Genomic DNA, 20,341 nt, shown 5'->3' on the forward strand with positions numbered 1-20,341 from the left:
CTTGCAGCAGGCTCTGCTGGACAATTGGGACAGGAGTCTCTCATCTCTCGACCGTCCTTGCCCGTTGTCTCCGCAGGTCAGACAAACTCTTGTATGGTGGACCCTGGGTCCATCTCTTCTCCAGGGGAAGTCCTTTCTCCCGATCCGCTGGTTAGTGCCAACTACCGACGCCAGTCTCCTCGGCTGGGGTGGGGTGTTTCTTCACCACTCTGCCCAGGGCCGTTGGACTGTTCGGGAGTCGAGGCTCCCTATCAACATTCTGGAGATTCGTGCGATCAGGCTTGCCCTGAGTCGCTTTCACGCCCTGCTTGCGGGTCACCCGATACGAGTCCAATCGGACAACGTCACAGCGGTGGCTTACATAAACCACCAGGGGAGTACCCGCAGGAGGTCTCCCACATTCTTCGTTGGGCCGAAACCAACCACTCCACCATTTCCGCGGTGCACATTCCGGGAGTCGAAAACTGGGCAGCAGACTTTCTGAGCCGTCAGGGCCTTGCCTCGGGGGAGTGGGATCTCCATCCAGAGGTCTTTCGACAGATCTGCCTTCGCTGGGGGACCTCGGACGTGGATCTGATGGCGTCCAGATTGAACGCCAAGGTTCACAACTTCATTGCTCATTCTCGGGATCCCCAGGCTATCGGAGTGGACGCGCTGATATTCCCGTGGCATCAGTTTCAACTCCCATACGTGTTTCCTCCACTTCCCTTACTGCCGAAGGTGATCCGAAAGATCAAGACGGAGGGGGTTCCGGTCATTCTGGTCGCTCCAGATTGGCCACGTCGCGCTTGGTACGCGGAGCTCGTTCAGCTCGTAGCCGACGTCCCCTGGTGGTTACCAGACCGCCCAGACCTGCTTCGCCAAGGACCGATCTGCCACCAGAGCTCAGGGGCCCTACGTTTAACGGCGTGGCTGTTGAAACCTGGATTCTAACTCGAGCTGGTTTCTCTCAGCAGGTCATTCCCACAATGATAAGCGCTCGCAAGGCGTCTTCCGCTTCCATTTACCATCGCACCTGGAAGACCTTCTTCTCATGGTGCAGGCTCCGAGGTCACCCTCCGCTAGTCTTCTCTATCCCTTGCATCTTGGATTTCCTTCAGTCCGGTTTGGGTTCCGGTTTGGCACTGAGTTCTCTCAAGGGTCAGATCTCAGCATTATCCGTGCTGTTCCAACGCAGGATCGCTGCCAACCTTCAAGTCAAGACTTTCATTCAGGGGGTCTCCCATGTGGTACCTCCCTACAGAATGCCGTTAGAGACCTGGGATCTCAACTTGGTCCTGGGGGTTCTTCAGGAACCTCCGTTTGAACCCCTTCAGGACGTTCCGCTCTCTGTCCTCTCCTGGAAGGTTGCCTTCCGTGTAGCCGTGACGTCTATCAGACGGGTCTCAGAATTGGCCGCTTTATCCTGCCGGGCTCCTTTTCTTGCCTTCCACCAGGACAAGGTAGTTCTACGCCCATCTCTGGCCTTTCTTCCTAAGGTGGTCTCATCTTTTCATCTTAACGAGGACATCATTCTTCCCTCTTTTTGCCCGCAGCCCAAACACAGGGTTGAGAAGGCCCTTCATACCCTGGATGTGGTACGGGCTCTTAGGAGGTACATTTCCAGAACGGCTCATTTCAGAAAATCGGACGCCCCTTTTCGTGCTCCCGGAGGGTCACAGAAAGGGTTTGGCTGCGTCTAAAGCCACGATAGCCAGATGAATTCGATCTGCTATCCAGGAATCCTATCGGGTCAGGGGCAGTCCTATCCCGGCTGGCATTAGAGCACACTCCACTCGGTCGATGGGTGCTTCCTGGGCCATCCGGCACCAGGCAACAGCGGAGCAGGTGTGCAAGGCTGCAACGTGGTCCAGCCTGCATACTTTTACAAAGCACTACAATGTCCACATTCACTCCTCCGCGGACGCGGCCCTTGGCAGACGTATTCTGCAATCGGCCGTTGCGCATTTGTAGTCAGATGGTACACGGAGTTATTTGGTTGTATTGTTTCCCTCCCAGGGACTGCTTTGGGACGTCCCATGGTCCTGTGTCCCCCAATGTGGCGAAGGAGAAATAGGTATTTTTGTGTACTCACCGTAAAATCCTTTTCTCCGAGCCACTCATTGGGGGACACAGCACCCACCCTGTTAGCCTTACGGCTCGTTACCTTTTTCAGGTTTTGACTGTTTTTTGACATGTTATACTCTAATGTTTCTTGATATTTTGTTGTTATTCTCCTACTGCTTTTGCACTGAACTGGGTCTCTGGAAGCCAGCATGAGGGTGTATACTGCAGGGGAGGAGCTAACCTTTTTTTGTCTCAGCTTATTGTCAGCCTCCTAGTGACAGCAGCATAACACCCATGGTCCTGTGTCCCCCAATGAGTGGCTCGGAGAAAAGGATTTTACGGTGAGTACACACAAAAATCCCTATTTTGCCTGCAGAAAAAAAAGCAAGGAAAAACGCAACGTGTGAACATATCCAAAGTGTCTGGAATGGTGAAGCGGCTAAGCTGTTGTCTTTCAGAATTTTGGCATAATAAAGTAGACCAGTACAGAAAAGCCTTTCATGCAGTGACACTCACAAGGTATTTATTTGTAGGTCCTAGCAGACATACAAATAATGTGTCAGGGAGTCACAAAAACATTGAACTTTAGGAAGGCAAAGTTTGAACAGCTTAGAGATGCCCTTAATCTGGTAGACTGGGACAATATCCTCAGAAATGAGAATACAGATAATAAATGGGAAATGTTTAAGAACATCCTAAATAGGCAGTGTAAGCGGTTTATACCTTGTGGGAATAAAAGGACTAGAAATAGGAAAAACCCAATGTGGCTAAACAAAGAAGTAAGACAGGCAATTAACAGTAAAAAGAAAGCATTTGCACTACTAAAGCAGGATGGCACCATTGAAGCTCTAAAAAACTATAGGGAGAAAAATACTTTATCTAAAAAACTAATTAAAGCTGCCAAAAAGGAAACAGAGAAGCACATTGCTAAGGAGAGTAAAACTAATCCCAAACTGTTCTTCAACTATATCAATAGTAAAAGAATAAAAACTGAAAATGTAGGCCCCTTAAAAAATAGTGAGGAAAGAATGGTTGTAGATGACGAGGAAAAAGCTAACATATTAAACACCTTCTTCTCCACGGTATTCACGGTGGAAAATGAAATGCTAGGTGAAATCCCAAGAAACAATGAAAACCCTATATTAAGGGTCACCAATCTAACCCAAGAAGAGGTGCGAAACCGGCTAAATAAGATTAAAATAGATAAATCTCCGGGTCCGGATGGCATACACCCACGAGTACTAAGAGAACTAAGTAATGTAATAGATAAACCATTATTTCTTATTTTTAGTGACTCTATAGCGACAGGGTCTGTTCCGCAGGACTGGCGCATAGCAAATGTGGTGCCAATATTCAAAAAGGGCTCTAAAAGTGAACCTGGAAATTATAGGCCAGTAAGTCTAACCTCTATTGTTGGTAAAATATTTGAAGGGTTTCTGAGGGATGTTATTCTGGATTATCTCAATGAGAATAACTGTTTAACTCCATATCAGCATGGGTTTATGAGAAATCGCTCCTGTCAAACCAATCTAATCAGTTTTTATGAAGAGGTAAGCTATAGACTGGACCACGGTGAGTCATTGGACGTGGTATATCTCGATTTTTCCAAAGCGTTTGATACCGTGCCGCACAAGAGGTTGGTACACAAAATGAGAATGCTTGGTCTGGGGAAAATGTGTGTAAATGGGTTAGTAACTGGCTTAGTGATAGAAAGCAGAGGGTGGTTATAAATGGTATAGTCTCTAACTGGGTCGCTGTGACCAGTGGGGTACCGCAGGGGTCAGTATTGGGACCTGTTCTCTTCAACATATTCATTAATGATCTGGTAGAAGGTTTACACAGTAAAATATCGATATTTGCAGATGATACAAAACTATGTAAAGCAGTTAATACAAGAGAAGATAGTATTCTGCTACAGATGGATCTGGATAAGTTGGAAACTTGGGCTGAAAGGTGGCAGATGAGGTTTAACAATGATAAATGTAAGGTTATACACATGGGAAGAGGGAATCAATATCACCATTACACACTGAACGGGAAACCACTGGGTAAATCTGACAGGGAGAAGGACTTGGGGATCCTAGTTAATGATAAACTTACCTGGAGCAGCCAGTGCCAGGCAGCAGCTGCCAAGGCAAACAGGATCATGGGGTGCATTAAAAGAGGTCTGGATACACATGATGAGAGCATTATACTGCCTCTGTACAAATCCCTAGTTAGACCGCACATGGAGTACTGTGTCCAGTTTTGGGCACCGGTGCTCAGGAAGGATATAATGGAACTAGAGAGAGTACAAAGGAGGGCAACAAAATTAATAAAGGGGATGGGAGAACTACAATACCCAGATAGATTAGCGAAATTAGGATTATTTAGTCTAGAAAAAAGACGACTGAGGGGCGATCTAATAACCATGTATAAGTATATAAGGGGACAATACAAATATCTCGCTGAGGATCTGTTTATACCAAGGAAGGTGACGGGCACAAGGGGGCATTCTTTGCGTCTGGAGGAGAGAAGGTTTTTCCACCAACATAGAAGAGGATTCTTTACTGTTAGGGCAGTGAGAATCTGGAATTGCTTGCCTGAGGAGGTGGTGATGGCGAACTCAGTCGAGGGGTTCAAGAGAGGCCTGGATGTCTTCCTGGAGCAGAACAATATTGTATCATACAATTATTAGGTTCTGTAGAAGGACGTAGATCTGGGTATTTATTATGATGGAATATAGGCTGAACTGGATGGACAAATGTCTTTTTTCGGCCTTACTAACTATGTTACTATGATTCAAAGTGGCGAAGCTGGGAAGGCCTCTGCTTGACATGGGCCGTTATCTTAAAGATTGGGGGAGGCAACAGGGAAGGTGGCTGAACAGTTCTTGTGCCGGAGGATCTGTATAGTGTGAAAGGGACTTTGGAGTCAGCCAGGAGGGAAGTAGAGGCAGTCGCTAAGGCTTCCGACTCATGACAGTGGCAGCTTCCCGTCAGGATCATGTCAATGAGTGACGGCTTCAAAAAGAAGAAGAGAAGAAACTCCACACCTCTCCACGGAGTCTCATAAGCCAAAGGCATCCGGCTCATTCAGAGGACAGGTTCTGCCCCAATGTCGGCAGACCTTTTTTCTGACAGGCTTCTAAATGATCACCAGAGCATTTTGTGCGCTCTGCCGATCAACAAGGAGGCAGTCCGGGGAGTCTGGTGCTGTCTGACCCCCTCACTTCAGTCTATAAACCAAGGGGAGTTTTTGGCAAGGTTTTTTTGTTTTTTCTTTTTGTTGCTGAAAACTGCACTTTTTATAGTGTGAAAAAATATTGTACTTGTCTTAATCGTTATTTCACTTTTTATTTCTCATAGAAGTCGAGTATGGGCTGAACCTTGTGTGCTGCCTATGGCTGTGGGTAAACTGGCAGGCAGGGTAGAACAGTGGCTTCAAGCTGCAGAAACCTTGTACGGTCCCTACATCTGGGGAAGGTGAGACAGTACAGTTTATAACATACAACCTGAATTTATTATCAGTCTAAAATGTGAAGTCGTTTTTTTGTGAATATTGTATATCATAGTCAATCTGCAAAGATTTTTAGCGGAAATTCAGAAATTTTCAATGCCATCCTGGTATCTGCTATGTAGAAACACCTGAATAACCTTAAAAAAAAAAAAACCCTATCATTAGATGTCTTATAGCTCATTTTTGGTGACACTCACTATTGTTATAGTGTTTCTATAGCGCCAGTCGTACACGAACAGATGTGGAAAATCTTCTGAAATACAGAGCTAATGGGCACAATGGGGCCAAGTCCCTGTGGTTCTCCTGCTATTTCTGTGCTGTATGCACTGTGTATGTATGTAGGAAAGCCTGCAATAATCACTGAAATAACTTTAACTTGACAAAAGTAGTTTTCAGTATCAACTAATGAAAATCAGACTTTGCTATTGACTTGTGGATCAACAGAAAAATAATGAAAATGGCCTGGACCAAAATGAAGGTACAATTAGGTAAAAAAGGAGAGAATTTGACTGTATGGACACGTTAAACTAAGGTGTATGCTATAATTAACATTACAGATTTTGTAATCAGTCAATCTGCCTATTTATAGTGTCACTTTGCTGTTTGGTATCATGGTGGGTACCACACTGAATATGGAAGAAACAAAGCTAAGGAGAGCTTTGTCCCAGGAGATTGGAAAGAAAATGATAGACAAACATGTTAAAGGTAAAGGCAATAAGACCATCTCCAAACAGCTTGATGTTCATGTTACTACAGTTGCCCAGATTATTAAGAAATTTAAGGTCTATGGGACTGTATCCCTGGACTTGGCCGCTAGAGTAAAATTGATGACAAATTGAAAAGACAACTTTCCTCCCAGAATACCGTTGAAAAGTTTAGAAATGAAATCCCACGGTCAAGGTACATCAGTGTCCGATCCCACCATCCGTCACTGTTTTGGCCAAAGTGGACTTCAAGAAAGACAACTGATGAGGAAACCACTATTGAAAGCAAATTATAAAAAAGTGAGGCTGGAATTTGCAAAAATGCATATTAAGGGTATGTGCACACGTTGCGGATTTGGCTGCGAACCCGCAGAAGATTTGGCCCTGTGGATCTGCATCAATTTTCCATGCGGTGTACAGTACCATGTTAACCTATGGAAAACCAAATCAGCTGTGCACATGCTGCGGAAAATTCAGCGCAGAAATGCAGCGGTATATTTTCTGCAGCATGTCAATTCTTTGTGTGGAATCCGCAGCGTTTTTGCACCTGCTCCATAATAGGAATTCACAGGTGTAAAAATGCAGGTGAGACCCGCACAAAATCTGCACAAAATCCGCAGGGAATCTGCAAGTAAAACGCAGGTCATTTTACCTGCGGATTCTGCAGAATCTGCTCAGAAAAATCCGCAATGGAATCCGCAACGTGTGCACATACCCTAACAAGCCACATTCTTCTGGGAAAATGACCTTTGTACAGATGTGACTTGCATAAAGCTTAATGTTTAAAGCATAAAGCTTTTTCTAGTGAGTTCTACGTTCACAGAGGAAGAAAAAAAAGAAGCATACAAAGAAAAGAACATTGTGCCTACTGTGAAACATGGAAGCGGCTTGGTTTTGTTTTGGGGCTGATTTGCTGCTATGTCTTTGAATCCTTACAGGGTACAATGAAATGCCAAGACTATCAAGGCATTCTGGAGCGAAATGTGCTGCTCAGTGTCGGAAAGCTTTGTCTGTATCGCAGGTTAAGGGTCCTCCAACAGGATAATGACCAAAAAGACACTGCTAAAAACATCCAAGAATGGCTAAGAGCAACGCATTGGACTATTATGAAGTGGCCTTCTATGAGCCTTCATATAAATGCTATTGAACATGTATATATGGGGCTAAAACCTGCAGTCTGAAGAATGCACTTTCATACCTGAGATACCTGGAGCAGCTTGCACATGAGGAGTGGGCCAAAATACCTGTAGACAGATTCAGAAATTCCATTGAAGCAATCACTGCAAACAAATGGTTTCTGTAACTCTCAAAGGTTATTCAGCAAAATATTAAGTTGGGGTACCATCATCTTGTCCAGGCCATTTTCATTATTTCTTTCTTTGAACCTTAAGGCGTCTTTCACACTTCCGTCGGCAGTGTCCCGTCCTAATGCGTCGGGAAGACGTGCCGACGGATGAGAAAGAGAGAAAAAAAACAAACGTGATACGTCGCTGGATTCCTGTGTGTGAAGTTCAGCACCAGATTCTGCGTCCATAGGCTTCCATTATAGCCGACTACGGACAGCGCAGAACCCGTTGCTGAGCGATTTTCCGGCATGCATAAAAAAAGTTCCTCTGAACGTTTTCTCTCCACGACGGACCACTATTTTCCGACGGATCCAGTGCACGACGGATGAAACGGATGGCCCCCCGTCACAATCCTTCGCTAATACAAGTCTATGGGAAAATGCAGGATCCTGCATTTTCAAAAATCGACTGATTTCGACATGAGACAAAAGACGGAAGTGTGAAAGAAGCCTAATTCAAAACCAATGTCTGATTTCGTTAGTTGACATACTTGAAACTGAAAAGTACTTTTCAATTTATAAGTTATTTCAGGGACTACTGTGGGGTTTTCTTTAACAGAAGGGTACCAACAATTTTGTCCACATCTGTAAATTTATTTATCTGTTTTTCACAAAAGATTTCTTGTAGAACCATTAGTCTGTTGTGCATATCAGAACTCTGTGGCAGCCAGACCGAGCTGGAACTGAAGTTCACATTGCTTTAATAGAGTTCCCACAGAGTACGAATGTGGACAGCGGACCAGTGTCCGGCAGTTGTTTTTGCTCTGCCTTAAGAACTGTTGTGTATTGTTTACCTCAATGCATCCCCTTTAAGAGTCTCTCAACAATCCTCCTCCCTTCCTTCATTCTAGGTACGATATAGTCTTCCTGCCCCCATCCTTCCCCATAGTTGCCATGGAAAATCCCTGTCTGACATTCGTCATTTGCTCCATTCTGGACAGTGAGGATTTCCTTCTAATTGATGTTATTCATGAAATTGCACATGGCTGGTTCGGGAATGCAGTGACAAATGCCAGCTGGGAGGAAATGTGGCTGAGTGAAGGCTTGGCAACCTATGCCCAGCGCCGCATCACCACTTTGGTATATGGTGAGTAAACTTTCCAATGACTGTCTCTATTCTTTATGAGAAGTGACCTTTGTGCAGTGCATTTTTCGCATCCAGATTGCTTTTATTATATATATGTTTAACACGTTGTCTACATTACCTTTACTTGTTTGTTTCTCATTGTATTGGTCAGGTGGTTCATTCACATGCCTAGAAACCACTTTCCGTCTAGAAGCGTTGCACCGACAAATTCGAATACTGGGTCAGGATACACCATTCAGTCGACTGCAGGCTAAACTGGATCCAGGTAAAAATTATCTATAGGACATTTTAAACTAATAATGGGGTAACTTTCCATTAATATGCCTGGATACTGCACTCTATGAACAGCCAGCTTCGTTAGCAATGACCTCTTGTGGCTTACCCTCCTTGTGGAGTGTGTCAATGACTGCCTTCTGGACATCCGTCAAGTCAGCAGTCTTCCCCTTGATTGTGGAGCGTACTGAAACAGACTAAGATACCTATTTAAATGCTTAGGAAGCCTTTGCAGGTGTTTATTGTTAATTATTCTAATTTCTCTATCGCCTCATTGGGGGACACAGGAACCATGGGTGTATGCTGCCACTAGGAGGCTGACATTATACACAAAAAGAGTTAGCTCCTTTTCTGCAGTATACACCCCACTGACTGGCATTCTGAAACTCAGTTTAGCTTAGTGTCAGTAGGAGGGGGACACGGGTCTTTCATTAGACCCATATCTACCTCAATGTGCGTAGTTTCCTTTCAGGTACCTGGAGGGATACAGTGTGAACGGTCACAACTGTACTTCCACAATGAGACTGAGTACGGTGTGTACTGCCACCCCGTATCCTCATAGATCTGGCTGCAGGACCAAGACCCTATCACAGAAGGTGTCTAGGAGACCTGGCCGGTCCTAGCTCCGTCCCCCACCCACTCGCCCACCAGAGCCTGTCGGTTGGAGGAGACGAGAACTTCCACGAGCAAGATCTGGACGTTTTTGTATTCCGGAATAATGAGGTATATTTCTACCTTTTTCCTCATGTTTTTCCGGAGAAGATATACAGATGAAGAAGGTAAGTATTTAGGAACGTGCCCCTCTGTCTCCCTCAGGGCCATTTCGTAGAGCTTTCAGCAGGAGGTTCAGGACATCTTTCCCTAGGTTCAAATGCTCCAACCATCCCCCCCCCCCCCGTTCTGGAGCGTGGCTCCGGCGCTACATGACGGGCTACCTTTTCAGGGACACAGGCGAGACGCTTGCTGCGGCGAAGGGTTAATCGCCTCCTTCCAGGCGCTCGCCGGGTTCTAACCAGGCCCCGCTTTTCGGGCTTTCTCCAGCGCGGCGGTCGCAGGGTTCTAGTCTAGACCCCGGCTTCTTGGGCCTGCTCCAGCGCGACGGTCGCCGGGTTCTAATTTAGGCCTGGCTTCTCGGGCCTACTCAAGCGCAGTAACTCCGTAACCCATTCGTTCTCCTTCGGGCGGGCTTTTCTCCCGCTCGTTCCTTCTTTCTGCAGCGGCCCCTAGCTCTGCCCCCATAGCAGTGCCTGCAATTGGCGCCATATTGGTCCCCCTGGTGTGCGCGCTTGACCCCGCCCACTCCTCCAGCCCCTGTCCTCTTTACAGCCGGCGCCATCTTCCTGCTCCAGGATTGCAGGGATGTTGGTCGGCGCAGGCTCCTTCTGCCCACCCTCTTCTCTGCGTCCCTGCTCCTCCGGCGGTCGCCATTGGTCGTGGCATCCAGCAGTACTTCTACAGGACCTGGTTTTTCCTCTGACCTCTACAGCCTGGAAGTTACAGGACATCTGCTGTGAGTAAATCTGCACAGCAGACGGACATACTCATCTGCTCCCCTGTCTAATTCTAAGGGAGAACGCTCCCGTCCTCCTGCTTCTTTCTCGGCTTTTTTCTCGGCTTCTCCTGCTTCTTTGGTCCGTCACTTTGTAGGTTCTTCCTGTTAATGCGGACTACCCTCGGTCAGTCCTCCTCCCTCTGTCAGGACTGCAACAGCCCACCGCTCAGGACCCCCCTGCTGTCCGAGAGAGTGAGACCCCTGTCCCAGGGTGGGTTTCCTCTCCCAATCCGTGACAGATCTCACCAGGGTATCTCAGACTCTGGTATCTGTTCTTGATGGGTTGCCCCTGACGACTTCCGCTGTAGCCAGCGGGTCACAGGAAGCTCAGTCCGAGCCTACCAATATTGGCCGCAAAAGATCTAGACAGGAACGCCGGTCTGAGTCCTCGTCCCGTTCCATCTCCGCCTAGGGCCTGCCTCTGTGGTCTGTTTCTTCCCGGTCTTCCTCCCTCGAGTCAGGCGAAGTGTTCTCAGATGCGCCTTTGGAGGATGTTTTGGAGCTGGATTCTAACCAAATCGCTAGCATGAGGAATATGGTTCTCATGGCTGCAGTTAACCAGACCTGTGGCATCAGACTCAGCTACGGAACCCGCAGATCAGGTGGTTTCGTTTAGACAGTCCAAACCACCTTCCAAGGTTATTGCTCCTCGTTCTGAATTCGAGGAGCTTATGGCCAGAGAAAGAGAGAATCCAACCAGACGCTTTCAAAGAGGAAAGCGCCTCGGCGTGTTATATCCTTTTTCCCCGGAGCTCACCGCCAACTGGACAGCTTCTCCCACTGTGGACCCGCCAGTTTTTAGACTATCTACCAACACAGTCCTGCCCCTCTCTGGTGCAGCATCTTTGAAGGACTCTAATGATAGACTTTTAGAATCCTTTGCGAAGTCGGCCTTCGATGCGGCTGCGTCCGCTTTTTGCCTGGCTTTTGCCTCCACATGGGTTTCAAAGTCTGTTGCCAAATGGGCAAAGCAACTCCATCAAGGCATTCTGGCTGGGGCCCAACCAGAACAGCTAGCGGAACTTGCCAACCAGATTTCTCACGCAGGTGAGCATTTGGTTTCTGCTTCCCTGGATGCTGCGTCTTGTGCAGCTCAGGCATCCAGCAATCTCGTTGCCATCCGCCAGACCGTTTGGCTTAAGACCTGGCAAGCGGACTCGTCTTTCAAAAAGTCCCTTACCAGCTTACCTTTTCAGGGATCGCGTCTTTTTGGTTCCAGGCTGGACCAAATTATTAAGCACGCAACCGGGGGGACAGGTTCCCTTCTCCCCCAATCCAATCCTCGCTGGCCTCTTCCCAAGGGACAGTTTTGGTCCTCTCGGGCTTTTCGTCGTTTTCCGACGACGGACCCCTCGTTTCTACAGCAGAGGCCGCAAGCGCGCCATGATAGGAAGAAGTTTTCCTTTAGGCCCACTCCTTCCTGGCGCTCTCGCTATTCCCAAGGAAGATCCACCAGGTCTAGACCTGGAAGATCTACCTCAGCATGACTCTCACTGAGATTCTGGCGCATTTCCCAAGCTGGGCGGTCGTCTTCCTTTCTTCAAAGACGTTTGGCTCACGGCTGCTGAGGCTGCCTGGGTCAGGGAAGTGGTATCCTCGGGATACAAAAATCCAGTTCGTTCCTCGGCCCCGGGATCGTTTCTTCAAATCTCGCCACCCAAAAGACCCGACTTTGGTTCCGGATTTTTTTGCAGCCATTACCTCCCTCATCAGCTCGGGGGTAATCGTTCTCGTTCCAGAAAGAGAAAGATTCACAGGCTTCTACTGGAATCTGTTTGTGGTGCCAAAGAATGATGGCGTTGTCCGTTCAATCCTGGATCTCAAGTTACTGAACGAAAAGGTTCGTCCGCAACATTTCAGAATGGAATCCCTTCGTTCAGTAATCGCTTCCAAGGAGGCACAGGAATTTCTGTGCTCCATAGATATACAGGACGCCTGTCTTCATGTCCCTTTATTTCCGGGACATCACAGTTCCTGCGTTTTGCAGTACATCCGGAGTTTTTCTAGTTTGTCGCCTCCCAGGGTCTTTACAAAGATCATAAAAATATTTAGAACTGAGAGTCCTCAGTGGTTGATACCTTTTAATGACTAACTGAAAAGATGTTTACAAATTGCAAGCTTTCGAGACTACACAGGTCTCTTCATCAGGCAAAGACTAAAACAAATTCTGAAGAATCACATATTTAAGCAAAACATAGCACAAAAAAGGGGAAAAACCATGGATAAGACAGACCATGGATAAGACATGTGACGTGAAGCAGAATTACCATGAGTGATAAACAGTTATGTCCATAAATATTGGGCCAGTTCTTAGATAAGGATTGTTTTATTGGGGTCTGGTTCTGTTGTGATGACCCCTCATAGTCTGAGGGGCAAGTTCCTTAGTTGATGTAAAAATACATAAATTCATGCGACACATTCATTCCTGCAGTGAGCGTGTCAAAGGTCGTCATCAGTTTATATTCCCAGACTCTTCTGTGTCTCTGAGATTTGAAGCTACATTTTAACACAAGTAATTTCATGTCCATAATGTGATGATTTGGGAGACAAAAATGTATTGCCACAAATAGATCCATTTTTTTTTCTCTTATTGTGTGGCGGTGAGAATTCATTCTTGTTCTAAGTTTTTGCCCTGTCTCCCCCACATACAGACCCCAAGTTGGACATTTAGTACAAATAATTAGGTACACCACATTAGAAGTGATGCAGCTGAAAGTACCTGGAATTGTGGATCTTTCTCTTGTCCGTGGTCATTATAAATGGACAGGTTTTACATTTTTCTGGTTGCAAGGAAAGGTACCTGCAGCTGTTGGAGAGGACAGGGAGCTCTTGACAATGATGCTTCTTAGATTTGGGGGCTGCCTAAAACACAGTAGTGGGTGGTCTGGAAAAATGGATTGTAAGCGGGCATCTTTTTGCAGTAAAGGTTGTAATTTCCGTGCAGCTCCCCTTAGCACCTCCAGATTTGGATTGTAGGTAACTACTAGAGGTACCCGGTTATTTTCTTCTTTAGCTTTGTAATGTAGCAGGTGATTCCTTGATATTCTGGTGGCTCTTGTGATCTGGTTTTCAATTGTTCTTGGATGGTAGCCCTGGTTCAAAAAGGTCTTTCTGAGGCGACCACGGTGTTCATCCCTATCCATTGGGTTGGACCATATACGATTGTATCTGATGGCTTGGTTGTAGACAATAGAAGCCAAGCCATCAGATAACAGTTCAAATATCTGGTTGTGTTCTTTCGGCTTTGTTTTCTCATACTGCTTTCTCAGTAACTGAGTTTCAGAATGCCAGTCGGTGGGGTATATACTGCAGAGGAGGAGCTAACTTTTTTGTGCATAGTGTCAGCCTCCTAGTGGCAGCAGCATACACCCATGGTTCCTGTGTCCCCCAATGAAGGCTCCGAGAAACATATTTTACGGGAAACAACCAAAAATCCTGTTTTACTGAGATAGCGACTTTTGAGTTTTCATTAGCTGTAAGCCGTAACCATCAACGTTAACAGAAATAAACACTTCAAATAGATCACTCTGTTTGTAATGACTATATAATGAGTTTCAATTTATTTTTTTATTGAAAAACCGAAATAAATTAACGTTTTAATGATCTAATTTTGTGAGAATCACCTGTATATACAGTGGCATGTAAAAGTTTAGATTAAAGTTAAAGATCACATATTTCTTTTGTATTTTAGGCAAAAATTTGTATATAGTCATTTATACTATTTAAAAATTACCCTTGGAGGTTTGTGGGCTCGGATAACTTTGCCCAAGGTTTCAGACCTTAACCCCTTCCCGACCTGTGACACAGCGTATGTGTCATGAAAGTCGGTGCCAATCCGACCTGTGACGCATATGCTGTGTCACAGAATGATCGCGTCCCTGCAGATCCGGTGAAAGGGTTAACTCCCATTTCACCCGATCTGCAGGGACAGGGGGAGTGGTAGTACAGCCCAGGGGGGGTGGCTTCACCCCCCCCCCCCCGTGGCTACGATCGCTCTGATTGGCTGTTGAAAGTGAAACTGCCAATCGGAGCGATTTGTAATATTTCACCTAAAAAACTGGTGAAATATTACAATCCAGCCATGGCCGATGCTGCAATATCATCGGCCATGGCTGGAAACACTTTTGTGTTAGGGATAGGGTTAGGGGTAGGGTTAGGGGTAGGGTTAGGGTACGGTATGTGCACATGTATTCTGGTCCTCTGCGGATTTTTCCGCAGCGGATTTGATAAATCCGCAGTGCTAAACCGCTGTGGATTTATCGCGTATTTACCGCGGTTTTTCTGCGCATTTCACTGCGGTTTTACAACTGCGATTTTCTATTGGAGCAGTTGTAAAACCGCTGCGGAATCCGCAGAAAGAAGTGACATGCTGCGGAATATAAACCTCTGCGTTTCCGTGCAGTTTTTCTGCAGCATGTGTACAGCGATTTTTGTTTCCCATAGGTTTACATTGAACTGTAAACTCATGGGAAACTGCTGCGGATCCGCAGCGTTTTCCGCAGCGTGTGCACATACCTTTAGAATTAGGCTATGTGCACACGGTGCGGATTTGGCTGCGGATCCGCAGCGGATTGGCCGCTGCGGATCCGCAGCAGTGTTCCATCAGGTTTACAGTACCATGTAAACATATGGAAAACCAAATCCGCTGTGCCCATGGTGCAGAAAATACCGCGCGGAAACGCTGCGTTGTATTTTCCGCAGCATGTCAATTCTTTGTGCGGATTCTGCAGCGTTTTACACCTGATCCTCAATAGGAATCCGCAGGTGAAATCCGCGCAAAAAACACTGGAAATCCGCGGTAAATCCGCAGGTAAAACGTAGTGCCTTTTACCTGCGGATTTTTCAAAAATGGTGCGGAAAAATCTCACACGAATCCGCAACGTGGGCACATAGCCTTAGGGTTAGGGTTGGAATTAGGGTTGTGGTTAGGGTTAGGGTTGTGGTTAGGGTTACGGCTACAGTTGGGATTAGGGTTAGGGGTGTATTGGGGTTAGTGTTGAAGGTAGAATTGAGGGGTTTCCACTGTTTAGGCACATCAGGGGTTCTCCAAACGCAACATGGCGCCACCATTGATTCCAGCCAATCTTTTATTCAAAAAGTCAAACGGTGCTCCCTCACTTCCGAGCCCCGACGTGCGCCCAAACAGTGGTTCACCCCCACATATGGGGTACCAGCATAGTCAGGACAAACTGCGCAACAATTACTGGGGTCCAATTTCTCCTGTTACCCTTGAGAAAATAAAAAATTGCTTGCTGAAACATAATTTTTGAGGAAAGAAAAATGATTTTTTATTTTCGCGGCTCTGCGTTGTAAACGTCTGTGAAGCACTTGGGGGTTCAAAGTGCTCACCACATATCTAAATAAGTTCCTTGGGGGGTCTAGTTTCCAAAATGGGGTCACTTGTGGGGGGTTTCTACTGTTTAGGCACACCAGGGGCTCTGCAAACGCAACGTGACGCCCGCAGACCATTCCATCAAAGTCTGCATTCCAAAAGTCACTACTTCCCTTCTGAGCCCCGACGTGCGCCCAAACAGTGGTTTACCCCCACACATGGGGTATCAGCGTACTCAGGAGAAACTGGACAACAACCTTTGAGGTCCAATTTCTCCAGTAACCCTTGGGAAAATAAAAAATTCTGGGCTAAAAAATTATTTTTGAGGAATGAAAACGTATTTATTTTCACGGCTCTGCGTTATAAACTTCTGTGAAGCACTTGGGGGTTCAAAGTGCTCACCACACATCTAGATAAGTTCCTTTCGGGGTCTAGTTTCCAAAATGGGGTCACTTGTGGGGGGTTTCTACTGTTTAGCCACATCAGGGGCTCTGCAAACGCAACGTGACGCCCATGGAGCATTCCATCAAAGTCTGCATTTCAAAACTTCACTACTTCACTTCCGAGCCCCGACGTGTGCCCAAACAGTAGTTTACCCCCACATATGGGGTATCACCGTACTCAGGAGAAACTGGACAACAAATATTGGGGTCAAATTTCTCCTGTTACCCTTGGGAAAATAAAAAAATTGCGGGCTAAAAAATAATTTTTGAGAAAAGAAATTTTTATTTTTTATTTTCATGGCTCTGTGTTATAAACTTCTGTGAAGCACTTGAGGGTTCAAAGTGCTCACCACACATCTAGATTAGTTCCTTTGGGGGTCGAGTTTCCAAAATGGGGTCATTTGTGGGGGATCTCCAATGTTTAGGCACACAGGGGCTCTCCAAACGCGACATGGTGTCCGCTAATGATTGGAGCTAATTTTCCATTTAAAAAGCCAAATGGTGTGCCTTCCCTTCCGAGCCCTGCCGTGCGCCCAAACAGTGGTTTACCCCCACATATGGGGTATCTGCGTACTGAAGACAAACTGGACAACAACATTTATGGTCCAATTTCTCCTTTTACCGTTGGCAAAATAGGAAATTCCAGGCTAAAAAATCATTTTTGAGGAAAGAAAAATTATTTTTTATTTTCATGGCTCTGCGTTATAAACTTCTGTGAAGCACCTGGGGGTTTAAAGTGCTCAGTATGCATCTAGATAAGTTCCTTGGGGGGTCTAGTTTCCAAAATGGGGTCACTTGTGGGGGAGCTCCAATACATAGGCACACTGGGGCTCTCCAAACGCGACATGGTGTCCACTAACAGTTGGAGATAATTTTTCATTCAAAAAGTCAAATGGCGCTCCTTCCCTTCCGAGCCTTACCATGTGCCCAAACAGTGGTTTACCCCCACATTTGAGGTATCTGTGTACTCAGGAGAAATTGCCCAACAAATTTTAGGATCGATTTTATCCTGTTGCCCATGTGAAAATGAAAAAATTGAGGCTAAAAGAATTTTTTTGTGAAAAAAAAGTACTTTTTCATATTTACGGATCAATTTGTGAAGCACCTGGGGGTTTAAAGTGCTCACTATGCATCTAGATAAGTGCCTTGGGGCGTCTAGTTTCCAAAATGGGGTCACTTGTGGGGGAGCTCCAATTTTTAGGCACACGGGGGCTCTCCAAATGTGACATGGTGTCCGCTAAAGAGTGCAGCCAACTTTTCATTCAAAAAGTCAAATGGCGCTCCTTCCCTTCCAAGCCCTGCCGTGCGCCCAAACAGTGGTTTACCCCCAGATATGAGGTATCGGCGTACTCAGGACAAATTGGACAACAACTTTCGTGGTTCAGTTTCTCCTTTTACCATTGGGAAAATAAAAAAATTGTTGCTGAAAGATCATTTTTGTGACTAAAAAGTTAAATGTTCATTTTTTCCTTCCATGTTGCTTCTGCTGCTGTGAAGCACCTGAAGGGTTAATAAACTTCTTGAATGTGGTTTTGTGCACCTTGAGGGGTGCAGTTTTTAGAATGGTGTCACTTTTGGGTATTTTCAGCCATATAGACCCCTCAAACTGACTTCAAATGTGAGGTGGTCCCTAAAAAAAATGGTTTTGTAAATTTCGTTGTAAAAATGAGAAATCGCTGGTCAAATTTTAACCCTTATAACTTCCTAGCAAAAAAAAATTTTGTTTCCAAAATTGTGCTGATGTAAAGTATACATGTGGGAAATGTTATTTATTAACTATTTTGTGTCACATAACTCTCTGGTTTAACAGAATAAAAATTTAAAATGTGAAAATTGCGAAATTTTCAAAATTTTCTCCAAATTTCCGTTTTTATCACAAATAAACACAGAATTTATTGACCTAAATTTACCACTAACATGAAGCCCAATATGTCACGAAAAAACAATCTCAGAACCGCTAGGATCCGTTGAAGCGTTCCTGAGTTATTACCTCATAAAGGGACACTGGTCAGAATTGCAAAAAACGGCAAGGTCTTTAACCCCTTACCGGCATCGGACGTACTATACCGTCCGATGCCGGCTCCCCTGCTTTGATGCAGGGCTCCGCGGTGAGCCCGCACCAAAGCCGGGACATGTCAGCTGTTTTGAACAGCTGACATGTGCCCGTAATAGGTGCGGGCAGAATCGCGATCTGCCCGCACCTATTAACTAGTTAAATGCCGCTGTCAAACGCAGACAGCGGCATTTAACTACCGCTTCCGGCCGGGCGGCCGGAAATGACGTCATCGCCGACCCCCGTCACATGATCGGGGGTCGGCGATGCGTCTGGATGGTAACCATAGAGGTCCTAGAGACCTCTATGGTTACTGATCGCCCGTCGCTGTGAGCGCCACCCTGTGGTCGGCGCTCACAGCACACGTGCAATTCTGCTACATAGCAGCGATCAGCAGATCGCTGCTATGTAGCAGAGGCGATCGTGCTGTGCCTGCTTCTAGCCTCCCATGGAGGCTATTGAAGCATGGCAAAAGTTAAAAAAAAAAAGTTTAAAAAAATGTGAAAAAAATAAAAAAAACGTAAAAGTTTAAATCACCCCCCTTTCGCCCCAATCAAAATAAATCAATAAAAAAAATATCAAATCTACGCATATTTGGTATCGCCGCGCTCAGAATCGCCCGATCTATCAATTAAAAAAAAGTATTAACCTGATCGCTAAACAGCGTAGCGGGAAAAAAATTCGAAACGCCAGAATTACGTTTTTTTGGTTGCCGCGACATTGGATTAAAATGCAATAACGGGCGATCAAAAGAACGTATCTGCACCGAAATGCTATCATTAAAAACGTCATCTCGGCACGCAAAAAATAAGCCCTCAACCGACCCCAGATCATGAAAAATGGAGACGCTACGAGTATCGGAAAATGGCGCAATTTTTTTTTTTTTTTTTTTTTTTAGCAAAGTTTGGAATTTTTTTTCACCACTTAGATAAAAAATAACCTAGTCATGTTTGGTGTCTATGAACTCGTACTGACCTGGAGAATCATAATGGCAGGTCATTTTTAGCATTTAGTGAACCTAGCAAAAAAGCCAAACAAAAAACAAGTGTGTGATTGCACTTTTTTTGCAATTTCACCGCACTTGGAATTTTTTTCCCGTTTTCTAGTACACGACATGCTAAAACCAATGATGTCGTTCAAAAGTACAACTCGTCCCGCAAAAAATAAGCCCTCACATGGCCAAATTGACAGAAAAATAAAAAAGTTATGGCTATGGGAAGGAGGGGAGCGAAAAATGAACACGGAAAAACGAAAAATCCCCCGGTCATGAAGGGGTTAAGGTCAAAATAGGCTGGGTCATGAAGGGGTTAATTAGCCTGTTAGGGTTATGGCTTGTTCACTATCACTAGGAAAGGCCAGGTTGTTATGCCCAACTGTGGCACACATGGGTTTGTGGACCCATTGTGCCCCAGGAATGGGTCTGCATAGGAAGGGGCATAACTTAGCGGCTACCAAATGTTCACTGTAGCTCCTGATGGTGGAGACAGACTGGGCTGCAGGAAGCCACCAAGTCTAGGATACTGTATAAGGGACTGGCCACACATGGACCAAGGGACGATGTTCAGGCACTGGCTGCACAGGAACCCGTGAACTTTGGATTCAGGACGAGCTGCACCAGAACCCGGGGAAAACGTTCAGTCACTGGTAACACTAGGACCTGGGGGCTTTGGAAACAGGACTGACTGCATCAGGACCAGTGAACAATGTTCAGGCAAAGGACCAGGGAACTTCGGGAACAGGATCGGCTGCATCGGGTCCAGGGGATTTCAGGAACAGGACTGGCCGCACTGGGACCAGGGGACAATGTTCAGGTACTGGGTCCAGGGATTTGGGTTCAGGACACTGGCAGCACCCACACCGGGGGATCTCACAGCTGGGAGCCATCCTGCAGGTGTACTAATTATTCTAAATGCCTCTCAGGGACAGGCTGAGGGCATTTACCATATGCGTGCACTGCCACTTAAAGAGCAGGGGAGCGTGTGCACTAGGTGTGCCGCTGTGCACAGCG

General features: G+C 46.0%; 1 protein-coding gene across 1 annotated transcript in view; it reads left to right on the forward strand.

Moving 5' to 3' along the window:
* RNPEPL1 (arginyl aminopeptidase like 1) overlaps positions 1-20,341 on the forward strand; it is a 68,110-nt gene that overhangs the window by 26,592 nt on the left and 21,177 nt on the right. Inside the window, exons 4-6 of the mRNA XM_069726985.1 lie at positions 5,394-5,510; positions 8,445-8,680; positions 8,832-8,945. Coding sequence (XP_069583086.1) covers positions 5,394-5,510; positions 8,445-8,680; positions 8,832-8,945 — 467 coding nt within the window. The remainder of the gene's footprint in view (positions 1-5,393; positions 5,511-8,444; positions 8,681-8,831; positions 8,946-20,341) is intronic.

This window comes from Ranitomeya imitator, chromosome 5 (assembly GCF_032444005.1).
Source record: "Ranitomeya imitator isolate aRanImi1 chromosome 5, aRanImi1.pri, whole genome shotgun sequence".
Lineage (NCBI taxonomy): Eukaryota > Metazoa > Chordata > Amphibia > Anura > Dendrobatidae > Ranitomeya > Ranitomeya imitator.